This window comes from Callionymus lyra, chromosome 8 (assembly GCF_982586985.1).
Source record: "Callionymus lyra chromosome 8, fCalLyr1.hap1.1, whole genome shotgun sequence".
In the NCBI taxonomy this organism is placed as follows: Eukaryota; Metazoa; Chordata; class Actinopteri; order Syngnathiformes; family Callionymidae; genus Callionymus; species Callionymus lyra.
The window spans coordinates 3871028-3895067 of NC_141825.1; the positions used below are offsets into that span (position 1 = coordinate 3871028).

The 24040-nt window shown below is 37.7% G+C and overlaps 2 protein-coding genes across 2 annotated transcripts; both read right to left on the bottom strand.

Moving 5' to 3' along the window:
- Positions 1-14980: 14980 nt before the first annotated feature.
- Positions 14981-15904, bottom strand: LOC148073368 (galanin receptor 2a). The gene has a single exon (XM_087797885.1). It carries the CDS (start codon positions 15902-15904, stop codon positions 14981-14983), a length of 924 nt encoding a protein of 307 aa, XP_087654011.1.
- Positions 15905-19534: 3630 nt separating this feature from the next.
- LOC148073369 (parathyroid hormone-related protein-like) lies at positions 19535-20762 on the bottom strand. The gene is made up of 3 exons (XM_087797537.1): positions 20709-20762; positions 20481-20602; positions 19535-20060 (listed from the first exon to the last, which is right to left on the bottom strand). The coding sequence occupies exons 2-3, from the start codon at positions 20582-20584 to the stop codon at positions 19697-19699; spliced, it is 468 nt and encodes a 155-aa protein (XP_087653663.1). The 5' UTR covers positions 20585-20602; positions 20709-20762; the 3' UTR covers positions 19535-19696.
- Between the last annotated feature and the right edge of the window lie 3278 nt (positions 20763-24040).

Here is a 24040-nt window from a genome sequence, read left to right on the forward strand (position 1 = left end):
AACTGCTGGGCAGACTGACACTTGAGGAGCAAGAACGAGGGTAGCTTCTTCAGGAAGTTGCTGCCAAAATAACATTCACAGTTCAAAGCCGTTAACCAGCTCGATAGTAAAAGTTGTAACAAAGACATCTGACCTTTTAGGTCATAGAGGTTTACGCTTTGTTAACTTAGACTGATATCAACCTTAATAGCACCATTCACGGAATAAAGAGCAGGAAGTGTTCGGATATAGAGGCATAGATGTATCTATTCTAGTTATAAAGCAACTCTTTAAGATAGATAAGCATTTAAAACAAGTGGAAAACAGACATATATTGAAAATTGCACTCATACCCCTTATCTAAGTCCAGGTCAATGGGGTAGAAGTCAAACCAAAAAACGTTCAGCAATACTAGTTCTCTGTTACAGAATAAGTATCTCTGGAGATGTTTTAAAGATATCAAGAATCAACAAACAAAGTTATGGACTAACAGATTCAACAAGATGAAAGAGGTGTGCCAAAAAAGGGTTCTGGAGAACCAAACAGGGCCAAAAGCCAGGGCCCTACAGAGTAAGATACTCCTGCACCACATGAACAAGCACTATTACAACAAACATTGTGACAAAGTTTTTTTTTAGCAGAGAAGCAGCAAATCTACTCCACGTCACTCCTTGATAGCTGCCAAATATTCCAGTATCAAGCATATGTTTCTTATCCGTGAAGATGATTGCACAATGAAGTCATTGTATAAGTAAATTGTTTTGAATTCTGAGAAGCCTGAATGATTTGAGAGTGCGTACTTTTGTGAGCATAAATGTTAAGAATTGCTTATTAAATCAAAAAGCAGTTTTGGTAGACTACACAGAGTTAATCACGTTTTTATTCAGAAGTACAAATTATCATTATTTTAAAATTGATTTCTGTATTTAAAGTCAATTATAACTAAACACTGTTATAGGGCACTAGTCCTTGTCTCTATTTAGAGTTTGTCTTGATACGTTCAAGATACTTAGTCATATTCCTCATGAAAATGTTCTGAGGAGGACAAAGCAAGTGCATTTCTATGTGTTGTGTAGCATTGTGCTCTATTTATAGATATTTTTTCCACTTTGACCGCCTTCGTAAAGTTGTATCACTTATCACAGTGACTGCAAGCCCCCACACGGTATGGCAGCAAAAATAACCATGTGGTGTTGAGCATTCACAATAAAACTAACCAGGTCAGTTTCATATTGATGAAGATTTACTACCTAATAAAATGTGGTATCACAAACTCTGTCAGGAAGGCAAGCAAGCACAGAATTCTAGGGAAGCACTTTTTAGAGCCCTACATTACTAAAGGAAAGGTCACATTTGTCATTGCCACGACATGGTGCCGCCTGATGCTAATGTGTCACTATATAACGTTCACTGTTGACTGTCTGGGTCAAGAAAAGAGGTCAAGCCTGGACTGTAACCAAGGGAACAAACAATAACAAACAATATCAGGGAGGAACATGTGACTTGCAAACTGTGAAAGAATATGAACTGAAATAGGTTCAAGATTTCAGATTGACTTCTTAATCGGGATCCGTGCAGGTGATTTCTGAATCTAATCCCCAAAATGATCCATTTTATCAATGACCATATGATAACAAAATGTTGTGTATCCTGTTGCCATGACTATATTCGCACCAGCTGGTGCTTTACATACATACCTTTAGATACGTTGATATGCTTGTGTGTGCATACTCACTTTAAGTGCATGTAGAGATGTTTAGCCAGGGAGACACATGCCTGCAAGAATGCTGACAGAGAGGAACCACCCACCGTTATTAATGTCTCCACCCATGAATGCAGGGGACCTCCGAGGTAACTCGATAGCAGAGAGGAAAATCTTTTAAAAATGCTTAGCAAACCTTCTTGGAAATCAGTATGCATATTCAGAGAACCATCTTTTTCATGCTGCCTCAGGTTATTGTTCCACATACTAATCATAGAAAGGTGGAATTGAGGTTGCTGCTATTGCCTTACAGTAAGACTTTAGCAGGCTTGGATTTGAATGCTTGCCTGAGGTTTCACTGCTATGAACAACTCTCCATCGGTGTGAATGTATGTGTAAGAGTTGATGGACTGGTCACTATGTCGTCCTGACCCTATATGAAGCAGGTTTTGGGAACTTCACTCAGCAGGTTGGTTTGGTTATTCTTTTCTGCACACTGAGTTCTGCGTTGTGCAGTGTCACTTCGGGAAATATGTCCGGCCTATGGAAGGCAGTAGAGGAGAATTTAGACATACCTTTCGTCAGTTGTCAATTCTCAAACATTTATTTTATAGAACTGGTATCAAAGCGATGATGCTTAACTTACAACGGCAATAACAGACTTAATGATAAAACGGTGTGAGCTGTATACTGTATCATTGACTCAAATGCCAGATGACACTTAAAACTCTTTCTGGTGTATCAGATTTGGTCATCTTATGAATAGCCTTACAACCGCTTCAGTGTTTTCAAAATGACCTACTGCACCTGGAAGTTGACACTTTGTGCTTATGTCTCTGAATATATGCTATGATACAAATGTTCATTTAAATAACATGACTTCAACACTGGTTGTAAATGACTCACACAATCTTTATAAGTCACCTCTAATCTGTGGTTCCCCCTGGTCTGTCTTATGCCCATATGCGCCCACACACTGTGCTGGGGCACTGGAGGACAGAGGTCAGCAGTGTATATCATAACAACTCATTCCTATTCAATATATTGGGATAAGCTGGTTTAATTTAGATGTATCCTTATAATGCATAATCATATTTTTATGAGCAAGGTAAGGTCCATATTTAAAATTACCTACTGTAAAAAGGCAGGTGTTTTGGTGTATAAGTAGATGTGTTAATACCCATGGGCACATTCTATCTTTCTAAAAGTGGTAAAATATCATTAGTGACTTTATAAATGTCTTTGAATAAATATAGACATGAGGCTCCTTCCTTAGCCAGCACAGACATGAGGTAATCACCTTGTGTTGGTGACTTCCCTTGGCTTACACCTCCTCCTAAATCTCAAGCCAAGTATTTACAAAGTGTGAGTGTATTTCTGTAAGTGTGCATCAAGCGTTTCCTTGAATGCTACTGGGGAAAGACAGCATGTGTGCCTGTGTGTGAGTATTATCAACAGAATGAGAAGTTTCTCAAAAGTCAGGTGCGCTCGTCAACAGCTTCTCCGAATCGCTAGACTCCACAGTTTCAATTTCTCTTTTGGAAATGAAGTCCGACCCAGTCTGACGTACGATGTGTTGCACTGTGCTGACAGCGACTCGAACTCTGGAATGGGTGTATAGATGTAGCATTACAACCAAGACTAGCTTAAATCAAGACCATAGTGTGTCCAACAGTGTGTCAGAAGCAGATACTCAGGTATCCTCAAATAGGATAAAAAATAAGAAGCAAATATTCTATGAAGTGATCTTGGGAAATCACTCTTTTAGCACCAGATGCTATCGTGTGATCCTCTAAGTAGCAACACATCAGAAGCAAAGTCATCCATTAAAACATGCTATCTGAAGCTGTCACTTCAGCCACTTCTATGTCACAACTTCAGCATATCAAATGATGTCCAAGTTACATTGAGGCAATTGTCATACTATCAGATAAGATATATTACTCTATTTGTCCCACGTGGGGATATTACAGCAGTAAGTTCAATAAGAAACATAAATAGAAAAATATTGAAGATAAAACATAAAACAATATAATACCACTAAAATAATATTATTATATAACATCATAGATGATTATTATTATTACAAACATAATAATAAAAAGTAATACACAATTTACAAACAATTACACACAATGGCAATAATTGCACATACAATGGATAGGTTTGCCTGTTGTGCTAACTCTACAAGAGGATTTTCAAACTCAATCTGACAAGGGGCCTAAATCTTTTACAACTGTTGGTGTGGGCTGAACATACAATTTACAAAACTGACTCTAACCAGCCTCTATCAAATTCCCTTCCTTCAACATAAGTTTATTGTTATTGGAAGTCTCTGTATAATTGTTGACAACCATAACGTCTGTTCTTTATCTTTAAACAATATCAACATTAATTTACTTTGATTCTAGAAAATGTAAAATTAAGTACAGTGGAAATTATCATAGACAGTCCAAAATCAGCCGCATAATAGCATGATCTTAACTATATACAGTGAAGAAAATAAGTATTTGAACACCCTGCTATTTTGCAAGTTCTCCCACTTAGAAATCATGGAGGGGTCTGAAATGTTCATGGTAGGTGCATGTCCACTGTGTGAGAGATAATCTAAAAAATTTAAAAAAAATTAAAAAATCCAGAAATCAAAATCTATGATTTTTTAACAATTTATTTGTGTGATACAGCTGAAAATAAGTATTTGAACACCTGTCTATCAGCTAGAATTTTGACCCTCAAAGACCTGTTAGTCCGCCTTAAAAAGTACTCCTCCACTCCACTGTATTATTCTGAATCAGATGGACCTGTGTGAGGTCTTTAGCTGCATAAAGACACCTCTCCACCCCATACAATCAGTAAGACCCAAACATTCAGCATGGCTAAGAGCAAAGAGCTGTCCAAAAACACCAGAGACAAAATTGTACAACTCCACAAGGCTGGAAAGGGCTACGGAGAAATTGCCAAGCAGCTTGGTGAAAAAAGGTCCACTGTTGGAGCAATCATTAGAAAATGGAAGAAGCTAAACATGATGGTCAATCTCAATCGGAGTGGAGCCCCATGCAAGATATCACCTCAATGGGTCTCAATGATGCTAAGGAAGGTGAGGAATCAGCCCAGAACTACACAGCAGGACTTGGTCAATGACCTGAAAAGAGCTGGGACCACCGTTTCCATGGTCACTGTTGGTAATACACTAAGACGTCATGGTTTGAAACCATGCATGGCACGGAAGGTTCCCCTGCTTAAACCACCATGTTAAGGCCCGTCTTAAGTTTGCCAATGACCATTTGGATGATCCAGAGGAGTCATGGGAGAAGTTTTGTGGTCAGATGAGACCAAAATGGACCTTTTTGGTCATAATTCCACTAAGCGTGTTTGGAGGAAGAAGAATGATGCGTATCATCCCAAGAACACCATCCCTACTGTGAAGCATGGGGGTGGTAGCATCATGCTTTGGGGGTGTTTTTCTGCTCATGGGACAGGACAACTGTACTGTATTAAGGAGAGGATGACTGCAGCCATGTATTGTGAGATTTTGGGGAACAACCTCTTTCCCTCAGTCAGATCATTGAAGATGAGTCGTGGCTGGATCTTCCAACATGACATTGACCCAAAGCACACAGCCAGGAAAACCAAGGAGTGGCTTCGTAAGAAGCATATCAAGGTTCTGGAGTGGCCTAGCCAGTCTCCAGACCTAAATCCAATTGAAAATCTTTGGAGGGAGCTGAAACTCTGTGTTTCTCAGCGACAGCCCAGAAACCTGACTGATCTAGAGAAGATCTGTGTGGAGGAGTGGGTCAAAATCCCTCCTGCAGTCTGTGCAAACCTGGTGAAGAACTACAGGAAACGTTTGACCTCTGTAATTGCAAACAAAGGCTACTCTACCAAATATTAACGTTGGTGTTCAAATACTTATTTTCAGCTGTATCACACAAATAAATTGTTAAAAAATCATAGATTGTGATTTCTGGATTTTTTTAGATTATCTCTCACACAGTGGACATGCACCTACCATGAAAATTTCAGACCCCTCCATGATTTCTAAGTGGGGGAACTTGCAAAATAGCAGGGTGTTCAAATACTTTCTTATTTTCTTCACTGTAAGTGGCAGGTGGTTTGATAAGTAGGCCTCGCTATCACCACAGCTGCTCGTATGAACACCTTAACTCCATATTCTGACATTTGATCAGTTAAACAATTTAAGCATGACATTCTGATGCCATGCTGCTAGATTTAGTAGGAAAGCACGGGAAATATTATGTCAACATGAGATAGTATTGTGTCAACAACGTATGTTGAAATGTTGGCGCCTGTTATTGACCAGATGCTTATATGTTGCCACACATAGCAGGAGATAGCTTCAACATCTGAGCACTTAATGTTAACATGTGAGATACAGTGAAATTAACAGGGAGACACATTATATCACATGTCAAATGCTGACACTCAGATATGTAAAGGTAATATTACATTTTTGTCATCTCGGACCAGGAAATCATAGAGTAATGTTGCGTAGTATTGCGTAGTAAACACTATTAGGTAGATAAAATCTTGAGTGAGTCAACTCTCCTCTCACTCTAGAGGAGGGCTTCCACACTCGAAAGTAGATACCACCGCCAAGCTCCTTGCCAGTCCCTGACTTTTGATAGCGGCCAATTTTAGCCGGCTGTCATCTAAAGTTGATGTCCATGTTTTCGCTGATCGGTAACAAGGCACGCAAGCAAGAGTTGAAAGCGGATCTCAGCGATCTGGAGAGCCGGGTTCCTTGGAGTTGCCAGCGCATGTCCCATCCTACACCTACCTCGGATCTTGGTTTCACCCCTTGATCAAGCCTTTTCCTTTTTTAGCCGACAGTGTCATCCATAATCCAATCAGGGGGATCAGTTCACAGGAGGACCTCACATGGGTGATGAATCAAAGATGACTTCAAAGGTATCTTCAGATTTAGTTTTAATGGGTGTCAGTAAGTAATTATACAATTTCACTCTCCATTGGGAAGGAGGATCAACGTTGGCATTTGCCCGCACAGACACCAGCCGGACTCATGTTATTTTGAAGACCTGAGGATCTACTTATTCTTATTAAGCAATATATCAGGGGGATCAGCGTGACACCTCTCTCTGATGCCACTGGCAATATTTCAGAGGTTTTATATAATGAAACCACAAGATGTCGCGGAGCAGACCGATCCTTCTCCACACTGCCCTCAACATTGATGACAGGTTCACCTCCCTGGTGGGTCTGCATTTGTGCCTCTCCATCACCATCCCTCACAGACCACATCTAGGATTAGCATCTGTCTGAAACATAATTGTGCCGATTCTCATCTTTTATGGTTTTTGGTGGACTGTAACGTTCTGTAACTTTTTATTCAATCACCCCGTGTAATCTTGAAGGTGTCATTTAATGTAATGATCTATAAGAAATATCTAAAATTGAAAATAATCTTTCTGGCTTCCCCCAGTGTTAAAGCAGTGTAACTCCAATATTGTGGAACATCTTTTGCCACATACCATGTGTACATTTGTTTATAGAACAAAGGCTCTTGTTGTCACATCTTAGAACTTCATAGGAAAACACTGTCTCTAGTAAATACGTTCAGCAGTCACACTACACTCACATTATCTCCAGGTGTGTTGATGCTTATATGAATAAAAGAGTATGAATATTATGCAGTGTTGCTTTAAGTCTGCAGATCAGGTATTATTATTTTCAAATTATACGTTACAAAAAAATATAAGATATACTGTATATATTTATTCTAATATATTTATACTAATTTATACTAAGACTCAGTCCCTTGGATTTAAGGAATAATCGAAAGAATGCAATTAAATTAATATTTTTAATGTTTATTTATTTTTATTTAGAGTTTGATGTTGTGATTCTAATTATTAAAAAAAAATAATTGTGATTTATATCTTAGAACCTTAAATTCAATATTAATATGCTGGTATAACAGTGAATACCAAAACAATTTTCGGGCCTAAGGGTAAGGGATTATTTTCAAAGTAGTACATTATTAGGGAGTTTTAGGCAAAGATGTCCATGATAATGTAGAGACTGAGGCTTTTTCTTTATCTTCCTCAAAATTGATACAGTTGAAAAAAAATACAAATATCCCCATGGCACTCTGAGAAAAGTTGTGACTTTCGTTGCTGACTCTCAGATAATTGGTAACTCAAGGGATTCTAAAAAATAAAAATAAAAAAATAAAAACTCATGATGGGGCATAAAGATGCAATGGGAACAGTTATTGCTTCAGATATCGGGCAAACATGAGAAAGTAAATTCTCTGTTTCTCTCTCCTTGTACAAGTACAGTTGGTATGACTTCAAACCAAATGTTATCCCTGCTCTTTGTTTGAGTACTTTCATGTCTAACCTGACATTATACAAAGAAGTTTGTAACATGACACATATGTTCAGGGATTTTATTTTCATACTATTAAGGTTGACATGATGTTGTTAAACCAGGCCTTTGCTGGTCTGCTAAAATGTAGCTTACCTAGCAAAATAGCCCTGTCGCCTCCCTTGTGTCTGTGGGCAATGCTTACTCTTGTCTTTATTGTGTCTTTGATGTTATTTAATATTGTCTTTTATTTTCACTCAAGTGTTTTTTATTCAGAACTCAGGAGGCGAAACTGAATTCAAAAATGCAGTTCTCCTTAGCCGTACTTCCTGTTTATATTTTCTTAAAATTAAGAATTACCCATTATCATGCTGTTATTTGTCATCCCAGGGACCTTCTAGAAGTCTAATTTATATGCTACCATTAACACAGTATGTCTCACAAGTGTTGTTGCTGTCTGCACATTTATATTACTTTAAAAAGTACAGTTGGCAAATTAAATGATACCCTTGACTCATCCCATAGTCACCAAGTTCATGTAAATAATTATCATGACAAATCTAGATTTACATACTTCAGTGCTGAAGCGCTCACATTTTGTAGCCAAGCAAACTTTTGTGCAACAGCCTTTAGCCAAATTAACCCAACATTCTGCCTGTGAAAACAAGTTTAAGAATCATCTGGAGTCGCAGCAGATTTTCCCTCTTCAGACTATTTTCTTAAAAGGTAGAACCATATTTACTCTGGCACTCACACGTCTGTCTTATTCAGAAGCTCGGGGGTTCAGTGCGTGTTAAGTCAAGTTCCTTTTTTTGAACCTCGGTGGCCCTCACACTTTACAGGGAGCACTGCAGCTTTCACATAGCACTGGACTGTTATTTCAGGTCAGGCTCGGGTCATTGTTGGTCTATGGAAAGCGACTTTTTTTTTAACCGAGTGTCGTTATACTTACGTGTCATTAAAAAAAGTTTTTTATCTTTAATGGTGTTCTGAAGTATTTTTAGGAGCTGTGAGTTTCTTTTCTGGTTTTATTGCTTCAAACATTCTTGTGTGTCAGTTTCAACAACTTGTTCCCAGTATTGTAAGGTCGCAGCAGGAGAGGTCACCAGTCCATTGCAGGTCACATACAGTCAGCCAACTGCTTGGACACAGATGCACCAGCAGACAATTTGAAGTCCTCAATCAACCTCTGTACGTTTTTGAAAGAGGAACCTGGGCTCTAGTAGGATAAGAACCCAAGTATCCTTTTGCCGTGACACTCCAGACAAACTACCTTTCTGCCAAAAAACACACAATGCATGCTCTCAATATTAAATTTAAGCTTGTGATGTCACCAACATTGACGTAACTTATAAGCTATATAAAGAATGTATATGTTAATTAATTATTTGTTACTGCAAAAGTGTTCATTTTTCTATTTGACCCGACCTTTAAATCAATAAACTCTAAATACATAGTCTTTTTTTAAGCTGTGTAAGATGGTGTTTTTTTAATATATATAGTGATACTTTTTATTTAAAATTTAAAAGTCAATTGCTTAAAAGTATAAAATGCAAAAACACTCCATGCCAGCAGGTGGGAGTAATTCACCGATAAGCTTTTTCCAATTCAGATAAAATCACAGCAAGACAAAGTAACTTTGATCATTTACTGTGTGCGCGGATATAGGCGATAGTTCAGTACAAGATCTCATGTGCATGGTAAGATGTTTTAATCTTGAGGCTTCTTGTCGATGATCTGAGTTGATATACACACCTTTCCCTACCTATTTAAGATTTAGTTTACACAAAATACTCGTTGATTTGTGAACTTTACACTAAATAACGACCACGTTATACCCAAGGCCAGTTGATGTATTTGAGCACACACACACACACATAATAATAAAAATATTAAAATATTAATCATAACAATAATGATATGCATTGTAACAATAAAAATAATACATTGTTTTTGTTATTCACTGCATTAAAATTTAACATCATCATTTAAAATAAAATAATTATTTAAGAAAAGATAACTTGAACAATAAGAAGTCGATGTAAGATGTAATAACTAGTAACTAGTAGTGTACATTTTTCACAAGGATGACCAGAAAAATAACTGGCACACACACAAACAACGTTTCAAAATAGTGATGATAATTTATCACAACTACTTGAATGTATAAATGTGTCGGATGTAAAATGTAAACAACTTAAAAGCCACCAATTAGATTGCTGAACTATTGCTTGATAGTCTGTAAGTCTAACACGACCCTAAATTGTACTAAAGACTAAACAACAGTGTCCAAGTAACAATCCTTCGCTAGCAATTATTATCTTAATTCTATAATAACCATCTAAAGACTTGTCAATATTATGTTTTTGAGAAGCCCAAGAAAGAGTATAAATTACAAATTAATAAAAATAATTAAAAAACATGTCAAGCTATATTTAACTACTGTAAATACAGTGAAACCGATACTCATAGGTGAGGTGTCCAATTTATGGATTGATACGCTTGCTTGTATATCTGCTAGGATGCAGTATTTTCAGCTTTCACCAGAGCTGTAATTGAATCTGGCTCAAAGAGCCATCGTCTGCTGTGGAACCTTTGAGACTCCTATAAATAAACAGGCAACACTCCTTCAACACTTGCCTATATGGCACATGGAATGATTAGCTCATGGCAAGAGGCCTCTGATCTTACAGTGTGTAGCCACAACTATTTTCTGACAGCTATGTGCTCAGTCCTACATGCAGAGCGTGTCGAGAATGTGGTCTCTGTAGAATTCACAAAATTCACCGAGCTTATATATTGTCCTTTGGATTTACACACAATACTGATGCTTCGTATAAAACCTTTGGGGAAGTATTTTATACCATCCATCATCTACTTCTTATTCAGGGTCTGGTTACGGGGGCAGCAGCCCTAGCAAAGAAGCCCAGACTTGTCTCTGCCCAAAAAAAGGGCAGGAACATCAGGTGTTTGCCTCCTTGAGGCAAGGCTCCTGGTTGGGATCTGGGTGACCCACGTCTAGGCTAGGGCAATGTGTTGGATTTTGGGTCCACGAACATTTTATGAATCATTTTGGAATGATTTTTGGATCGTTGTAAGTCATTTCTGACAGATTTTTTTTACACTATGCTAGCATTCATTAAATGTAGATATATGGATCTAAAATTGAAAACATTATTCAAAACATGCAAAAAAGTTCTGAAGTTAAACATTGAATATTTGGACTATTTTTCTTTAGGCTTGTAGATATTTTTGTGAAGTTATTATTTATTATTTTAACCGTGTTTTGAAGAAATGTTGGGTCAGCTACTTCATAGTTCTTTGTAAGATTTTTAATGATCAAATCATCCATAACATTGAAGTATTGTTGTTTTATTATGCATCTACTTGCCAGAGTTGACTATATATTGCATGTTAAATATAGTCTTTTTATTGGAGTGAGTGTGTGAGATGTACTCATGAATACTACTGGACGTTAAAGTGTCATATCTGACATTTTGTGAAGTTGCTAATCTGCCAGACGCGTAGTTTGATTGTTTTGCTGCCGGTGCAGATGTCAAACAGCTGTTGGAAAATGTTCTGTCCATAATGTAACAGCCATGTCTGTTAGTCCTGGTATTTAAGAAGTTGAAGGTGACAAATTTATATAAATTATTAAAGTTCTTTTTTTATGTCGTTTTTTTTTTTAATAGACATGGACGGAAAGAATTTCACAGTATCTTTTTATCTACCTTTCTTATATTGTCAACTTTGTCCTTCCCCTAAATATAAAGAGGTAATATATTTTTTACAATGTTGATCAATTTTTCCATTATTTTTATTTAATTAACAACATGAACTCCATTATACAACTTTTACAAAAAAATCAATTTGTTTAAATATATTTAGTAGTTTAAAATTAATTTATATAAATAAAACATTTACTTCAAATAATGTATATCTCTATAATATACATATATATGTGTATATATATATATATATATATATATATATATATATATATATAATATAATGTGTATCTCTATAATATATATATATATATATATATATATATATTATAGAGATACACATTATTTAAAGTAAATATTTTATTTATATAAATGAGTATTTATACATGTTTTTAATTTGAAGAGAGATAGTATAATATACACAGGATTGAACTGTTGGAAGTTGAGGGGTGTCCTCAGGCCTGGGGGCGTAGATGTAAACATGCCCAAGTGTCCTCCTGTTAACCCAACACATTGTTGCCATGTGAGCTGATGGCTGATCTGTATCTATAAGAGAGCAATGTCGCTCCAGTCTCATCTGTCCCCTGTTAGTGCTGTCCATTAAAGACTGGAATGCTGTCCAATGAAGATGGAATGTTCCACTGTTAAGTCGTCAGCAGGGGTGCTGATTCCAGTGAATAAGACGTAAAGGATCAGTGAACAGTGTTTACCTCATGTGACCTTGTTTTCTTAACTACAAAATCAAGACAACACCCTTAATTCTGAGTCCTCACCTCAGGGACCCCTTACTTGAATAATATAATTTATGTTTTCAGTGGTGCATCATTGATTTGATAAACTGTTACAGCTCATTGTTTATATCTCAGACACACTCACTCCTTCACTGTGAGAGTGTTCCTCGTAGTGGAAGCATCAGTGTTGTGTGATCTGTTGTGATATTTGCTGTTCGATTCAAGACATCTATGTCACTGTTATGTCGTCTTAAATAAAAAGTGATGTGGTTTCTGGTTAATGACGTCACTGCTGAAAGTGGTAATAACATTATAATACAAGTTTATTAAAGTACATTATTTTATGTAAATATTGTATCGTTTTTATAGGTTATACGTACATTTTCTTACAAATTCCATCAGGGGCCATGTTTCTGACTCTATCATCAAGGGAGAGCACAGCAACACTGCAGAGACTGCCACAGTTTTGTTCTTAGTCCACTACTCACTAATCATTTGTGACCATACCTTTGCCTTTTGGCTCAGCTCTCTTTTTACAACCACAGATCAGTGCAGTGTCCACATAACTGCTGATGCTGCCTGTTGATCTCACGCTCCATTGTACCCTGACTTGTGAATTAGACCCGAAGATAGTTGATCCCTCCCACTTCACACTTGGTTAGAAACTCTCGCTAACCTGTTCCAGAAATGGGGCAGCATGTGTGTAAGTCCAGCCTTGAATGCCTTATTTTTGGTAAACGTCTGTTTAATAGTAGCTTTTGCAGATTTCATTGGATCATTCAGCTGCTTCTTTAGTGTTTTGTTGTGAAACGCTCAGGTATATAAATGCGTTGAGCTGTTTGCATCTGCCTCAATGTTGGAATTTAACTGATAACCTCTCAATCACAAGCCAACTACTCTAGATACATCCATGTATATATCAGGGTGTTTCTTTTGTGTGATGTTAAATATTGATATTTCTCTCCAAAATCAACAAAACTTTGCTTTTTTTTTTTTTAGTTTACATGAGCCAAGTGGGATGAAAACGTGTCTTCTTGATTGTAGTATGTTTTCTTTATACAGTTCAATAGTCTTATAGCAAATCTGGAAAAACCTAAATGTATATACAAGCTAATCATTCAACCTCATGATCTTAACACAAAGTATGAGTACGAAGGTAAATATCTTAAACTCATATATATATGAGTATATATATATATATGTTATAAAGATAGTACATGTATTTTATTTTTTACTTATCTTTGTGTTTAGATCAGACTTTTGGTCTTTGTCTATTGAAATTATTAGTTGCCACATGGCTTCGGTTGTCAGTTGTTCCATGTTGGCAAACCACAATTTTGTTTATCTCAAAATGTTGTCGAATGGAGAACACAATTTGGCGACACAACCAGGGAAGATATTTTATTAAATTAAATAAATTCTGTTTTATGTATATCTTCCTTTATCAACATTTCCGGAAAATGTCATAGGTTCAAAACCTTTTACATTTATTTTGTCAACAGAGAAATGCAGGCAGAAAAACAAACTTGGAAGTACAAATAGCAAAATAGCAATCTTTAGCGGTTCAGGGATCTTCTTGTTCTTACCAGCGTCTTGTACAAGGAAATCTAGCATGCAAATTGATTGGCTCGACAATTGAAAAAAAGTGTTGCTAATGGGAAATAGCAACACGAAATAAAAAGTTTTTAAATGAAGCGCTTTTACAGTATATTGTAAGAAATACTCTTTTTAAATTAACAAAGCAGTGCCCTCAATTGGCTTTTCATCCTCAAAACAGAGATTTTATTTTATACTCAACTATATCTAACATGATGGCTACAGATGATATGTCTCTATAAGACAGGCCAGCTGCCCTTGCTGGGCACTAAAGAGAAGGCCAAAAGTCAGGGGGTGAGCTGATAGAGGGAGGGGCAGGTGGTCTCCTGTTACTGCAGTGGATGCCGGAGCTCGGCCGGCCTTGTTATTACTCTTCTTAATCTTCTTCTTCGAACCATAACACCTGCTACAAAGCTGTTGTGTTAGTAACCTCAATGTTTCACGAGTGGACATGTTGGCCAAACAATAACAACGCACCTATCCAAAGGTTAAACTTTAATATCAGAAATGTGTCTGTAGTCATTGGAATAAACATTTCATAGTTTTTTTAATAGGCTAATAAATATTTTTATCTTTGAATTGGGATTTAATTAATCTGTTCATTTTCCTTCAAATGTTGTTTTACTTTTCATATTTGACCCCTGGTCACCATAAATCATCTTTATTAGAAAGCTTGTTAATGAAGTTAACAAATTAAATCACTCCTCAAGTTATAAACAAGTCTATGTCCAAAGGTGTAAGATCAGTGTACATTAGATCGATTACGTATCAATGAACCGTTCACCTAAAGAAAATGTTTTGTTTTTTTCTGAGAACATTCAGAAAACTTTAAATGTAATCACTAGTTTGTGTCTGAGTCCCAAAGCAGACCAGAAATAAAATAAAACAAGTTATACCTAGAGGCTGTCAGAAGTGATGCTGTTGATCTGTGGCTGTACTCTGTTCCTGTTGCAGTTGAGGAGCCAGGCTGCCCCCGTGTGGCGATAACGCTTGGAGAGCAGCACGTACAGCACCGGGTTAATGCAGGGATGCAGATACTGCAGCAATGTGCAAATAAAGTAGAAGGTCTCCCAAGCATGCCCGTGTTTATATAGTCCCAGGTACACACACAGCTCCAGTACGTAGCCAGGGAGCCAACAGACTGAAAAGGTGGCGGCAGCCAAGAATACCATAACTGAGGCGCGCCGGGTGTTTCTGGCACTGGACAACGACATTACAGGACTCTTGCGGAGAAAGACAGCCAGACGGACATAGTTGAAGCCGATGATCAGCATTGGAAGGAAGTAGTAAAGTACGAACTGACTAAGAATCACTTGATAGTGATGTTCATGTATCGTCGGGAGGCAGAAGGTGAAGTTAGCCAGACTCGGGCCAAGGCTCTCCTTGGTGGCAAACATCCGCAGGGGCAAACTGATGAAAAAGCTCAGAGCCCAGACCATGGCAAACATGAAGAACACCAGGTCCATAGCAGGAGGCTGGTATGGGTTTGTGATGATCATGGCGCGGGTCATGGACACAGCACACAGTGAGTATGTACTAGCAGCCAGGCTGAAGGCCAACAGGAACTGGTAGACTTTGCAGGAGGTGTCGCCCAGAGGCCAGGAGTAGCTGACGGCGGAGTGTAGGGTGACGGGGATGAGCAGCAAAGTGAGGAAGTCTGCCAGTGTCATGCTTAGCAAGAGGATGTCCAGGCGGTTTTTGCGGAGGGTGTTGTACTTAGCGAAAAGTGAGAATACCAGCAGGTTGGCGCAGAGCCCGATGCCCAGGATCACACCACAAATGCAGGCAAATATCAACCCATAAGTGTTGATGAAAGTCATCTTGTCATAGTGCTTCCTAATAAAAGAAAAACAGTAATGAATAGATGTGAGTATTGGTGAGTATTAAACGAAAATTGTCTGTACCGGTAATAATACTGGTACCTTAACTTCGATACGGGTTGCTGAATGATACTTTTTTCAGTATAACATTGCACATAGAAAAAATCTTGAGTTACCTTTTTCAGCTGTGGTAAATGTTCACACCAGGCTGATTTTTTTTACAGAAAAAATAACAAACACATTTGATCTCACTGCCTTTGCCAGTTTTTCTTTAGTAAAATCCACTAATTATGAAGTTTTGATCACCCTTAGGTACCAAAGTGTGTTATATTTTATTGCTAACTTTGGTACCTTTGTAATGCTGAAGCATTTGAGACAGTTGACATTTCATTGGCCGTATTCAATCCTATCAACCTTCTGACTGTTATTTCTGCAGATGCTGCTAGCTAGTCGGCAGCATCTACTAAGCTAAACTAAGCATTTTTAATTTAACCGAGAAAAGTCAATATTAACAAATTAAATATCGATATTGGAGGTCAAAGTATCGGGATGTATTACCGTAAAGATATTTGTCCACACCTCTATTAATGAATCAGAAAAGGTCAGGTTAAATAATTGACCATTAATCACAGATTGGTGTCGCTCTTAACAAACATATCTTGCATCATAGACCTAATTCTAATGTTCTTATCCCAATGGAAGCCTGAGATTTTGAGCAACATATGCTTAATCTAACGAGGAAGTTAACAGATCCCAGGGTAGAAAGAATTTTTGGGATTTAAAGTTTATTGCCATTTTAAGGGAACAAAAATGACTGTTACTCCATCACCGTGCTATAAAGGTTATTGTGGTAACTCTTAATTAAGAAATACAAATGGTGAAACTACCAATAATGAGCAATATGAAAGAGATAAACCCAGCCAAGAAAACTAAATGTGTTGGTTATGTTCTCAAATTCATGCTTGTTCAGTCAGTAAACGTACTTATAAGTTAAAGTTACATTAAAAATTGTTATATGTAACTAATTCAGGTTTTCAGTATTTACTCATACAGTAGCTCTTTACTCGTCGTTTTAACATACTCACCATTTCTTTTTCCTTAAATATCATTCTTGAAAAGAGTAAAAAGTTATCCGGAACATGGAGCGTCCATCCTGTTCAGGCTGACGGAGAGAACAGAGACGCCGCCCTCATCACCCCCTCAATACTAGGTATGATTGCTCATATTTGTTGTGCTTGACTAGATTTAAAGAGAGATGAACGGTGCTCAGAGGAAATCTATTCTTTTTTACGTTTAACAAATATTTATCTACTGTATCTAGTGTAAGAACTTGTTTGGAACTCTTTATTATTGGTAGTGTGTGTATCTTTAGTAGTTATTGAGTAATGCATGCATGTACGGAGTACATCCAAACTTGGACAAATCATCTGGACAATTCAAAAAATTAACCCAATGGTTTCAAATGTTTTAAACACTTGTGGCATTGGTGAAAATAATTTTAAAATTAGTTCAGTAATATCACTTAAAGTTAAAGTATTAATTATTTAATACATATCTTGAGAGAATTAGAACCATGTGAAAGATTGTCCTGCATTCACATAACTCACCTAGTTAAGACCACAATAAAATAAGATAAATGATTTGCTTCACTATAAATATTATTTCAATCTCCCCACTCTAAACCTTTATATTGTACATTTTGCTCCATAGACAAAAACCTTTAACCACCATGAACAAGAGCATTGATTACTTGCTCGGTTCCTCCCATCTCAGGAGACATTAATGTATCTCTCCAATGTGTGATTGATTTCTTGTGTGCGCGCGGTCGACTCCTGAAGCGGTTTTATCTGGCTTTCCACAGCATTTACGACTCTACGTCAGCTAATGGCCTGCGCTGCACAATGCTGCTCTTAGCACAGGATATAGCTGACACTGATGCTTCGGCCATCCCCTCCATTACCAGTGTTTGGACCATTCTGTCAGCAGCTGTTAAAAAGGCCACATGTTCAAAAGTGTGGGCCTAACAGCTTGGCAAAAGTTGAAAAGTCAAACATAGTCAGATGTTGTTTGTATGACAGGAAACCTTTTTCATTGATGACCAGTTTTTTGTGTTGGCTGATTGCTTTCCGTTTATAGAAAACAAACTAAACATGTTTAAATAAATAGTTTCTAACAGGGAGTACCCCTTAACCCTTGACCCTGCAAGCTCTACTCCACGCCTTGAAATGAACACTGACCTCTCCAATTGTTATTCAACCTACGTGTAATAATTAAATCTAAGAGGAATGCCCTCAATTTTCTTTTTTGTACTTTTATGGAAGAAAGTTTTTGAGTTTCAAGTGAGCGCTTCTGTGTGGTGGTGCAGATAAACTATATGTTTCGCATGGTTAGAATTTCTTGCCACAGTATTGTAAAATAGGAACTTCCAGAAGGTATTTTTCATGTGAACAGTGTGAGGTCACATGGACGAAGATCACCACCTTTAGTTTGAAACTATGTTTGTAGGATTCAGGCTCTTTCATAACAAATGAAGGCTGCTATGGTTTGAGATTATATTTCTGTTGTGTTTAATGGTCAGTGTCCCCCACTCCCTGGTTTGTACAGAAATATATAATCATTTATATTACTTATTTTGAAATGATTATAACAGTCTGAACTCTTTTATTTTTGATAAATTGATATTGGCCTGTGATTCTTGGCAAGTAAAAAGTGGTCAAGTTTCCCCCAAAAAAACAAGTCTATAAATGTAAACTAGCAAAAATGTGTAAATCAATAATTCAGTAAATTATATACTCTATATGAGACCATCTTGTTGCAGAGAACCCATCCTATAGCTCTTGCTGGTTCAGCATTATTGTGATATGTATTTATTGTACATTTTAACGTTTGTTTTTTTGCCAGCCATGCTAATTAACTATTTTCTTGTTTCTGAAGTAGGGTCGATGAATATCATGCATTAAACCAGTCCATGGTGTTAAAAAGGTTGGGGACCTCTGGTTTAGGTCTTTGAAAAGGCAGTGGAATTATTTGCTCATCTTATGCATGCCTGGTTCCACTAAATTGTCTTGATGCTTTTGATATTTATCAAATAAATTTCACACATTGTTTTTTAGGTTAGTTATTTTACTAGTTGGATAGTTCATCTGCATTAGTATACCAAACACTTTTGACAAGTAATGCGAATGCATCTCTATAACAAACACTTAACCAACAGCATTGACATACAAACAGGCTTGTTTCTAATGGTTACATTTATTTATTTTATTGCTTGATTACATGGGAAAATGTACACATCTTCTCAGTGCAAGTAAGGACCTTCAACTGAATCAGACAAATTGACAACTTTGCATCTTTTATAAAAATAAACTTTGAAGTGCACAAAACGTATCCGATAAGAAAGGTTAATTTGGTATTGTACATAAAACATCCACCACAAAAGAACATGAATATCTCTAAAGTGCAATATGGAATTTAGTCAGCAGCACCATGACATATTCACAAAATAAATATCAATTTTTAAACAAAATAAATTACAGTTTACATCAGCAATGGTTTATGGTAAGGTCATCAAATAACAGTTTATGCTACATGATCCCGATCAAGTAGCAGTCTAATGAATTGAATCCATGATACCGAGGTGTTATCTGAATAAATATGGCCGTGCTAATGTTAATGTAATGTTAAATGTGCAGTTAAACAAAAAATAATATCATACAAGCATTGTTGGAAGAGCAGGCTGCCGGTCCAGTCTTTCAAGTCTGTTTCTGGATTAGCCGTCATGTTACAAGTCGTCTATCGTTCTCGTCTACGCTTCTTGTCGCTCTCCTTACGCCGGCCAAACCTCACCTTTTTTTTCCTTTTTGTCGCCAACTTGAGCGGCTGGTCTTTATAGGCCAGAGACTTGTTGGTCTCCTGTGGCAGGTTGCTGCCATCTCTGTCCAATCTGAACCTGTCGAGGATGTTCTTTGATGCCTCTGGTGGCTTCAGGTGTACTGAGTTCCCACTGAAGTTTGGTGCTCGGTCTTGCAGCGTGGGTGCTTGCTCATTGGCTGTGTGCACCTTATGCAGCAGCTCCTGTATCCACAGTCGCCGCTTCAACTCCTGCATGGTACGGCCTTTGTCGTGCATCAGCTGAGCATGGCTGACCGACCTCCTCCTGTAACCAGGTGAGTGAAGATCTATTAATATTAAATATAGTGAAGTTGCAAAAATGAAAAAACTCACTGTTAAAATTAAAGGGATAAAAAGAACTAAAATTACAGCTAGATGACATTTATAGATCATTAAAACAATGCTTTTTCTAATTAAATGGCTTCATCTTTTGATGATGGAAAACCTGGTTGTATTTAACTTATTTGTTTTAACATTCTTAACACAAACACATTTTTTTGTTGAATTGAAGTTCTGACTCGACACAGAAGGTGGCAGCACATGTTTCTGGGATCATTCATTGATGGATGTGATCATGATTCAGAACTCATCATAAATAAACAAACAATATTAAAATCTATTTGCCTGTTCATAGTATTGTTTATCAGGAGAAGCATAGTTGTGAAAATAATCAAGATGGACTCACGTTCTGTTACTAACATCTGAGACTGTCCTTCCATGTAAAGACATCGGAAAACAGATTAAAAACACGGCCAGCCTCCACTGATGAAGCAAGGATATAGAGCACATCCTTGAAGGTTTGAAAGTCTGGAGAAGCAAAGTAATCAATAAAATATAAACTACATTTGTCAACAAAAAAACTGATAATTGAAAGCATTTTAATGGTTTAAATATAGAACAATATGCGACTCACTTTTTTTTTTCGTTTGTTCCAGTTATCCACAAAAAGTTCAAAATATTGAAAAGTTCAAAACTAGGACAAATATTTAGCCAAAAAAAGAATTAGAGATTGCAGTCCAGATCCATTGGTGTGTAGACGACCTGGGGAAATCCCCTGCCAGTATGCTCCATTCATTTGCCTCACAACAGTAAGTGTGCGGGGCTATATATTTCCTCTAAGAGTCCCAATTAAAAGCGTGATAAAGATAGAGAAGGCCAGCAGCCCATCAGCTGCCGGGCTGCCTCTCCACTGCCGCCTGCATCAAGCTCAGAAAGAGTAACGCTGAAGCATCATCTCCAGTGGTCGTGAGCCCGCTTCTCTATCCAGCACACTGAGCGAGTCTGTGTGAGAAAAACTTTCTGTTGGGGAAGATGCAGACACTACCTTAGCCCCGTCCCATTGAGTCCTTTTACTCACACCCTCCCAGCCCTCATCACCCCCTGTTCCCTTTTCACTGCCTCCTTCACAACCTCCTTGCACACCTGAGGCACAAACACACAGCACTTGACAAACAACCATTGGAATATATCCATTACTGTTCCAAAACCCGGCCGTCGTTTACGATCAAACATCTTTTTTAGCGACAAGTGTCTACATTGAAATGGTTGCATTACAAAGTGGAGTTTACGAAGGGAGTGGGGGGTAGGTTACTCCAAAGTAAACAGCGAGGCCTAACCACTTTCTCGGGGGGAATGACCATAACCTCAAAGAAACCCAAGCTGCCGTCTCTCACAGTTTTATAACCACTCCACCTCAGCAAACCAGCTCACCACCAGATGGTTACGGTGGGCTCTGAGGTATCTCTGCAATGCAGCCAACAAGAAAAGTGTGCCGCGGGCAGCCATATTATCAGCATGTACAGTATGTGGGGCACTACACTGGAACGGAACCCTCTAGTCCAGGGATATTCGACAAGGATTTCCTGAGGGCCAGATGTATTAAACGATGTCCAGCCTGTGGGTCCACTACTATTTGTGTCAACTACACATTGCTCTGACAGGACCATCTTGTATTATCTAAACTGGTGCTCGGCTGAAAGGCAGCCTTTGCCGCAAAGTTAGTGCCACAAATTACAGTTAAAAAAGCTTTTTGATAACATATTCAATATTTATGGGTGAAGTAGCCTATGGCTCTATGAAAAGAAGAGCAAATAGAAGACACTTATACCTTTAACCTTGTTCTGCATTAAACAACACCAGTGAGGGTCTGAGTCTCTAAGATAACAGGAGGAGCAGAGAGAAGGGATGATGAATTGTATGTTTACTTTTGTATTCTTTTAGGATATTTTATCCTTTTATCCATGCTCTTTATATTTGCGTGCCGTTGTCGCTTTGGACGTTGTTCTTTTTATTTGCACTTTGTTCTTGTTCTGGCTTTTATGAAACTTGTTCTATTATCTGCTGTGAACTGGAAATAGAATTTCCCGAAGGAGATCTCCAGAGGGATTAATAAAGTCTATAAAGTTGTTTACCTCCTCTTCTGGCATTTCCCTTTACACACAACAATCACTTTTAAATTCTAACCTACTCCAGATTCCACAAAAAGAGTAGAGATGTGTTAAGGCAGACCCCTAGTATACTTCTTTGTATTGAATTTCACATTGAGTTCATTTTAACAATATGGCTCTCTCTCTCTTTCTCTCTCTCTCTCTCTCTCTCTCTTTCTCTCTCTCTCTCTCTCTCTCTCTCTCTCTCTCTCTCTCTCTCTCTTTCTCTCTCTCTCTCTGTTGTACATCAGCAGGGTAAATAGGAGGGGGTTTAGGATACAGACTTGTAGAGGGCCAGGACTGTGCGTAATGTAGGAGTTTTTGCACATGTAATTTTGTCATTGATGTTTCTATTTGAAATAATCAAAATATTATTGTCAAAAGCTTATATAGTAGCTTTAAACTAATCCTGTTCTTAAAGGGAAATGTTGGAGTCTCCAAGATACAGTGAGCCTCATTATGATCAAAATTATAACTTTATAAAGTTCTCCCCCGTCTGAAATCTCAGCGAACGAGAGGTTACGTGAGTAAAGTCTATTATGCCCTACTAATGGCTTCACTCCTTCTCCAGTCAGCTTTAATCACGCCCTACTATGTTTATAGAATGAGTCCCTTGGAGGTTGAGACTTCCAGGTTTTCAGTGGGCGGGGCTTAGGCACATATTCTAATGTAAATATTTCAATGAAAAGAGAGTTTTGTACAAACAAACATATTGATGAGTACAATAGAGGTCCAAGAGCAATTTAAGAGAGACTTGAATAAACACATTAGTTGCCCTTTAATGAAAATATAACTAACTTTACGTCACCAACTTTGGTGTCATTTTCACGTAATTAAGTTAAAGGTAACCTTTGAAAATAAATAACACTTTTAGCATCTTCTTGGTTGTATGGAATCATTAGTTGTATGCCTTATATAGGCAATGAATAAGGTCTTTTAATGTTGTCACTGTTTTTCTTTTTATTTCTGGATGGAATAACTTGCATTCTGACTCATGAATAAAGCTCTTAAATTATTTCTGTGAGCAGTGATGATTGGTCAAATCAATCCAGGCTAGACTGTGTAGCAGTTGGTGGTAAATTATTTAATAGAAGGCCCAGTATTTTACAGGAGGTCATGATTTACTTCAGCAAGAGGTCCAGAAGGGATTTGGGCCCAGCATGAATATATGGCAACCCCCCCTGCTGTCACTAACACTCTGCTTTCTTCTACATCCAACAAGTCTGCTCCAAACCTGCAACACTTAAGCATTCGGTGGGGAAAAAACGCCTCATTTGATTCCATCCTGCAAAGACTTTACCTGCTTAGAATTGTGAAAAAAAATGTATTTCCTGGCAGACGAAAGCATGAGGAACACGAGCCAGGAAAGCTTCTTTTGATTCTTGCTAAATTGCACCCTCAACATTGACTAGTATTACTGTCTTTTTTTCAGCATTTTTACACTTAAGCAATGTTATATTTGCACACCTACCACAGTTCCAGAGAATTTATAGCTGCCAGGTCCAGCCAGCATGCACTTACCCAGAGAAACACCCTCATGTCATGTATGGATTTGGGGTTTAGCATCTATTTTTGGATGTGTTGTACCCATTCTGTGGGTACCCATAGGACCACCCAATTATGTCATACATTTTAGCTCTTGCAGCAACAGTTCCTGCTTTTGTTGTGTAGTTAAATTCACACTCAGTTCTTGGCAGGTACATCTCACTTCAGCCAGTCACTGAGTTCTTGTTCCCATACAACTCACACTCTTAATTTTGTCAGCATCCCCTATTATTTTATGACTATTTTATAGCACCACTCCCCTCTCACACTGAGC

Bases quoted from the DNA above. Each gene is read 5' to 3' on its own strand.
- LOC148073368 (XM_087797885.1), bottom strand. From the start codon at position 15,904: ATGACTTTCATCAACACTTATGGGTTGATATTTGCCTGCATTTGTGGT.
- LOC148073369 (XM_087797537.1), bottom strand. From the start codon at position 20,584: ATGTGCTCTATATCCTTGCTTCATCAGTGGAGGCTGGCCGTGTTTTTA. The intron at 20,061-20,480 runs GTGAGTCCATCT...ACCTGGTTACAG, and splicing joins TCAGATGTTAGTAACAGAAC to GAGGAGGTCGGTCAGCCATG.